This window comes from Cyprinodon variegatus, unplaced genomic scaffold (genome assembly GCF_000732505.1).
Source record: "Cyprinodon variegatus isolate N-32 unplaced genomic scaffold, C_variegatus-1.0 Scaffold534, whole genome shotgun sequence".
Classification (NCBI taxonomy): Eukaryota; Metazoa; Chordata; class Actinopteri; order Cyprinodontiformes; family Cyprinodontidae; genus Cyprinodon; species Cyprinodon variegatus.
In genome coordinates, this window is record NW_015150987.1 from 367,182 (window position 1) to 374,098 (window position 6,917).

The following is a 6,917-nucleotide window of genomic DNA, read 5'->3' on the forward strand; positions in this document are numbered from 1 at the left end:
CTACTTTTAGAAATTCTAGGAACCACTAGTAAACCTGCAGATTGAGAGCGAAGTGCTCTGTTAGGAACATAAGGAACAATCAGATCTGATTTAAAAACAAGTCCTTTAAAACTCAAGCTGTTTACCAAAGCCTTTATCATTTAGACGAGGCCAGGAAAAAAAAAATATTCATACCCCTGTATGAAAGGGGGTTTGAAAGTAATTAATGGATTAAAAACTGAAAAATGTGGTGTACATGTATCTGCTGAGACTCCCAAAACACCACATGACCAACCCAGATGGAAAGACCAGCTCCTGAGGCATTGCTGAACATTGGTTTGCCACAGACTGCCAGGTCTGAACTTTGACTAGGCCGTTCTAACCCTTGAATTTGCTTTAATCTAAACCCTCTGTTGCATATCTGGCTGGATGTCGATGCTTGTCTTGATAGAAGGCAGTGTTCAGATGATGGCTGATGATTACCATCCGGTTTGATTGACAGACGACCGTTTATTTATGATTGGCCGAATTTAGGTGTTCATGCTGACGTAGAACTAACTGGCCTGCAGAAGATAATGAGAAAAAACACAGATGTTAAGACAGGATTTTTTTTTAAATAGAAATTTTCTAACTTTTGGGACAATATTGTCTGATAAAGAGTACATTTATAAACATGTTTAAGGCAGAATGATTTGACATTTAAATATGACTTCCCTATGACTTTAACTGCTGCGTCATTTGATGCTGGATGTTCTCTAAAGAACTTCTGAGACCAGAAGCAGAACCTCTGCAGTTAGGCTGAATTGCTTCAGTTTAGAGGTCAGAGGTCAATATAATTGGATCGCTCTAGTTTTTTATTTGTAAAAAGTTCTTTAATCCATCGTCTCCCTGTTTGGGTCGGGTTCAGAACTACTGACCTGCTGGGAAACATCTGGAGGTTAAACACCTGCAACTGGTGAACAGTGAACTATGAACCAGTTTCTTCTGCCTCCTGGTGTTTACGTGCTTTTCTTTGGCCTCTGATTATTTGTTTTGTTTTGTTTGGATCTGTTCTGAATGTTCTGAATGGCTGCAGCTGTTGTTTACAGTAAAACTGTTTCTATTACAGTAGATCTGTTTCTATTCTCACTCTAATGACCCTCCAGGCTCCGCCCCCGTCAGTCCAGCTGCTGTCCATGCGGGCTCTCTGAGCTCAGATTGGCTGACCGTCCGGCCTGACCAATCACAGGGCTCTGTTTTTGAAGGTTCGGCATGTGCACACAGTGTGCACGTGCTGCTCAGAGTGGAGGTAACAGAACCCTGCCCCCCCCCTCCCCTCTTGGGTATAAAGCAGAGCTGCCTCAGTGCCCGAGAAAAACATCCAGACTTATTAAACTCTTCTGATTGTTCTGATTGATCAGGTTGAGCTTCACTGATACGGTTCATTTTCACTGAACGTCTCCTTTCTGTTGGTACCATGGTTCTGTCCTCAGCCAACAAGCCCCGGGTGTTCCGGCTCCTCTTCTCTGACCCAAGCCGGACCTTCTACTGCAGCGGAGACAAACTGTCCGGTTTTGTCCAGCTGGAAGCGGGCCCCCCCTGCAGGCTGACCAGCCTCAGGGTCACCGCCGCCGGGTGTGCCCGGGTGGAGAACCGGGGCCGCAGCCAGGAGGTGGAGTACCTCAAGTATGAGGAAGACATTCGGCTGGAGGAGTTTCTGAACCCAGGTGAGGAAGTTTCTGCAGCTGGATGAATCTGTCCATCAGAACCTGCTGGATTTATTGAAATATAGAAGGTTATATGAAGGAATGTAGAGCAGCAGTCAGAGATTGGTCAGGCTTTGGGACTGTTACATTTACCATAGTTCTACACTACAAAAATGATCTAGAAATAAGTAAAAATTTCTTAAATTAAGTGTATTTACCCTTAATTTAAGTGGGTAAACACAATGATTTGCCAATGAAATTAGTATCTTTACTCTTAAAATAAAATAATTAGATAATATGAACTTAAAATAAGACAATGCAATTGTTTTTTCTTCTTTTAAATGTAAATTGTCTTGTTCCATTGGCAAAGTGTCTCACTTTCGTACTGAATTGGAGAAAAAATGCACTTATTTTAAGTAAAAATTGCTTAATTAGATTTCCATTTTTTGCAGTGTAGTTTCATTCGTCCCGATCCATACACTGCAAAAAATAAGTCTAATTAAGTCAGTTTTTCTTAAATTAAGTGCATTTTCTCTTGAAATGAGCAGGTAATTGTGACTTTTTGACAATTGAACAAGACAATTAACATTTTAAAATAAGAAATAAACAACTGCAGTCTCTTATATCAAGTGCATAATATCTAATTATCTTATTCTAAGGCGAAACTTACTAATTCCATTGGCAGATCATCTTATTTACCCTCTCAAATTAAGGGTAAAGTCACTTATTTTAAGATAATATTTGCAGTGCATGTGGACTGTGCTGTGTTGGGTCACGGAGACGCTTTCAGTCCGTCTTCCAAACTGCTTAGTCTCTGCTTATGTCCCTCTTTATCTCAGATTCTGACGGCTGCTTCCTGCTTCCTGCTGGGAAGTCCTTCAGCTTTCAGTTTGGCTTCGAGCTTCCTCCTCCAGGGTGAGTCTCTGATCCCTTCAGGTTAATCTCTTCTCCTGTTACCTGTGCATGATTTAGCTGACCCTGCTGGCTTCTGCTGCAGGCGCCTTGTGTCGTCCTTCAAAGGGAAGTTTGGATCTGTGCGTTATTACGTGAGGGCGGAGCTGCAGCGACCTTCCCAACAGGCTCTGCAGTGCGAGCAGGAGTTTGAAGTAGAAGAGCCGTTGGATGTCAACCAACCCGACCTGCTGGTACGAACCTCAGTGACAGAATCACAACCATTTATACTGTAAGGGTGGCCAGGCAATAACCAATGTACACTGAGGGTTAATCTACACTGTTCCAACAGGAAAATTAATAAGCAAAATATACACTGCAAAAAATGTCAATCTTAATAAGCCAATTTTTCTTAAAATCAGTGCATTTTTTCTTGAATTGAGGAGGTAAATTAAACACTTTGCCAATGGAACAAGACAATTTACATTTAAAATAAGAAAAAAATAATTGCATTTTTTTTATTTCAAGTGAATTTTATCTAATTATCTTTTTTTAAGAGTAGAAATACTCATTCCATTGGCAAATCCTCTTACTTACCTACTCAAATTAAGGGCAAATACACTTAATTTAAGAAATCTTTACTTATTTCTAGATCTATAAATAAGTAAAAATGTCTTAAATTAAGTGTATTTACCCTTAATTTGAGCAGGTAAATGAGATAGTTTGCCAATGGAATGAGTATTTTTCTCTTAAAATAAGATAATTAGATAATATGCACTTGAAAAAGGACAATGCAATCATGTTTTCTTATTTTAAGTGTAAATTGTCTCGTTCCATTGGCAAAATGCATCTTTTACCTCCCAAATCCGAGAACAAATGCACTTATTTTTAAGAAAAAAATAACTTATCTAGATAGCGATTATTTAGTATTTTCCAGTTTACAACCTTACTAACAAATAGACATATTTTCCATTTTCATTACTTACTTACTTTTATCAATAATCATTCTGCATAAAATTTATATTTTCAAGTACTAATATCTACATAAATTGATTATTTAACATGTTTTTATTATCAAAATTGTTATTTGTCTATGATATATGTTTTTGTTTACAAGTAATTATGAATATATGAAAAAATAGCAAGTAATATATGAAAAATTGAAATGTTTTATGAGATTACTGCTGCCATCGCCTGTATTACAAGGAAAAAAATTGTAGGGGCGGACATTGATTGGCTAAATGTGGCCATGGCCACCCCTGGCCCCCCATCTAGCTCGGCCCCTGCAACAAGTTAGGTAGAAAACTGAAGCTTTAGTTCACTGGGAAGATGTCAAAGTTTTCAGCTTCAAACAGAACAATAGACTGACTAAAGCTGATTATGATTGAGTCCAACTTTAGAAACTCATCAGTTCTAATAATCCCGGAAACCTGAGTAGAAAGAAGGAACAACCTGATGCTGATCTTGACCCTGAGCCTTCTCTTCCAGGCTCCGGCGGCCGCGTCTAAACAGAAGAAGGTCACCTGCATGTTCATCCCTGACGGCCAAGTCTCCATCTCAGCGCGGATTGACAGAAAAGGTTTCTGCGAGGGCGAAGAGATCAACATCAACGCGAAGTTCGAGAACACCTGTTCTCGAATCGTGGTGCCGAAGGCTGCCATCATCGCCAAACACTCATACAGCATCAACAACCAAACCAAGGTGAGCATTCGCCGTGGTCGGACCGTCCGGGACGTTCGGGGCCCCGCTGCAGCTTTCAACTCTTGGTTCCTCAACAGGTCATGCGGCAGAAACTGACAGCAGTCCGAGGGAACCCCATCATCTCCGGCATGTGTGACATGTGGCAGGGGAGGACCATCAGAGTCCCCAAACTGAGGCCCACGCTGCTGGGTTGTGACATCATCAAGGTGGACTATGCCCTCATGGTAAGTCATTATGGCGTCTTCGGTGAGGCATTCAGTGCGGTGACTTTAGGTGTTTAATTGAAGAGGCTGATTTATGTCCTCAAAGACTCAAAATATAGAGAGAAATCAGACCATCTAGATCTGGTTTGTCTATTAAATGAGGCCTTTATGCAGATGACGTTTGTTTATTCATCTTCTTAATGGCATCCATCTGAAACATGAAGGACTAAAGTGAAATGTAACTGATGATGTCAAAAAAATAACCTGGTGAAGATCATCAAGTTCAGAAGCAACAAGAGGAGAACATTGAGGTAACATTTGTCTCACTCTGTCTTGTCCAGATCTACCTGCACATCCCCGGCAGTGAAAAGCTGATCTTGGAGCTTCCTCTGGTCATTGGAACCATCCCGTTCAGCGGCGTCGGCAGCAGAACCAGCAGCATGAGCAGCCAGGCTTCCAGCAGCTGGGCCTCCATCCGCTCGGCTCCTCCCAGCTACAGCAATATTGCCAGAGACCTGAAGGTGGATGGCCCGCGCACGCCGCTGCTGCACGACTATGACGGCGCAGAGGATGATGATGAAGACGGAGGGCTCTTCATGACAATTAGTGCAGCTGGCTACCCTCCCCCTCCCCCCGCCTACAGTGAGGTGAGACAGCCCAACCCCCCTGGTCTGGGTCAGTCTGTCACCACTTTTGGTGGCGAACGGTCAGACGAACATCGTGTCTAATCTCTGATCTTCTCGTGGTCTTCAGGTCGATAAAGATGCCGTCGACCCCAGACAGGCTGTTCCAGTCTTTTGAGGCCAGACTAAAGAAGACATTGTCCATTTGATGGGACAGACAACGGGAGGAGGACGGTGTAGGCCCATCGTGTCCAGTTAAAGACGAAACTGGAGCATGAGATTTCCATTAATGACTCGTCCGTTTCTGACAACGATTCAAATATTCCTGACAGCACATCTATGTTATTCTGACATCTTTTATACCATTTGTTGACATTTGTTACTGTTTGTAACAATGACTCAGCTTTTTCTGTAGATGACTCAGCTGTTCCTGACCCTGACTCAGGTGTTTGTGACAATGACAATGACTCAGCTTTTTCTGAAGACGACTCAGCTGTTCCTGACACTGACTCAGGTGTTTGTGACACATGACTCGCCTGATTCTGATGACGACTCAGCTGTTCCTGACACTGACTCAGGTGTTTGTGACAATGACAATGACTCAGCTTTTTCCTGAAGACGACTCAGCTGTTCCTGACACTGACTCAGGTGTTTGTGACACATGACTCGCCTGATTCCGATGACGACTCAGCTGTTTCTGACACTGACTCAGGTGTTTGTGACACTGACTCGCCTGATTCTGACGACGACTCAGCTGTTTCTGACACTGACTCAGGTGTTTTTTTCGACGAAGACTCGGCTATTTCTGACGATGACTCAGCTATTTGTAACAATGACTTGGTTGTTTCTGATGGTGACTCGTGTGTTTGTGACATGGATTGAGCTTATCCTGACAGCAGCTCTATTTTATACTGAAATCTTTTAGATGACTTTAATAATGACAATGACTCAGCTTTTTTCTAACAGCTTTATTTTACACCAAAACCACTTCTTTCACTTGGACTCAGGTGTTTCTGACATCCTGACATCTTTTCTATGATCTGTTTTTAATGACATTGACTTGCCTGTTTATGAAGATTACTCTCTTGTCCCTTTAAAAACCATTACTCAGCTGTTAATGAAAAATAATTGACCTTTTAATGATGATGACTCAGCTCTTGATGACAGTTAAACAATAATGTGTAAAAAAAAAATAACAAAGTTGTTTTGGAAACTTTTGTAAATTTGTGTTTAGGATTTTTTAACAGTAAATAACAGTCATGTATATTTTGTAAATAGATTTTTTTATTTATTTTTGTATTTATCCAATAAACTTTTTTTTAACAAATTATCAACATGTTTGAGTCACTGGATTTTTATTGCTCTTGCTGCAGTTTGCAGTTGCATAAATATTCATAGCTTTGCCACAAACTTTAGACTTTACAGATTTTATGGAAGAGAAAAAAACAAAATATCAAATATAATATAAAACCTAATCCTGATTTAATCTTCTGTAGATCATTCTCCTTAGCCTCTCTGCAGTTTATTTGGTCTTCATAATGGTTCCCAGTTTGACCATAATGACCAAACATTCTCGTTTTCTAATGTAATTATTCTACACTATTTATAGATTAATGTTATTTGAACATAATTAAACATTTTTAATAAACTTGTGGTTTTAGATTATGTGATCGGTTCCAGGTTTCATGTTTTTTTCATACTTAGACTAAGACAACTTCTACTGTCATTTTGTATACAAAACGAAAATCAATGGGAACTACTAGACACATCTGCAATCAACAACAATTATTGAAGATTTCCAGAGGACTTCACCATTGAAATTCACCAGAGCTATA

The 6,917-nt window shown here is 40.5% G+C and overlaps 1 protein-coding gene across 1 annotated transcript; it reads left to right on the forward strand.

The window, feature by feature from the left end:
- The first annotated feature begins 1,333 nt into the window (after positions 1–1,333).
- On the forward strand, positions 1,334–5,527 carry LOC107095270 (thioredoxin-interacting protein-like). Its single transcript, XM_015391289.1, has 7 exons — positions 1,334–1,685; positions 2,504–2,579; positions 2,662–2,809; positions 4,044–4,256; positions 4,334–4,480; positions 4,801–5,106; positions 5,213–5,527. The coding sequence occupies exons 1-7, from the start codon at positions 1,436–1,438 to the stop codon at positions 5,258–5,260; spliced, it is 1,188 nt and encodes a 395-aa protein (XP_015246775.1). The 5' UTR covers positions 1,334–1,435; the 3' UTR covers positions 5,261–5,527.
- Positions 5,528–6,917: the final 1,390 nt, after the last annotated feature.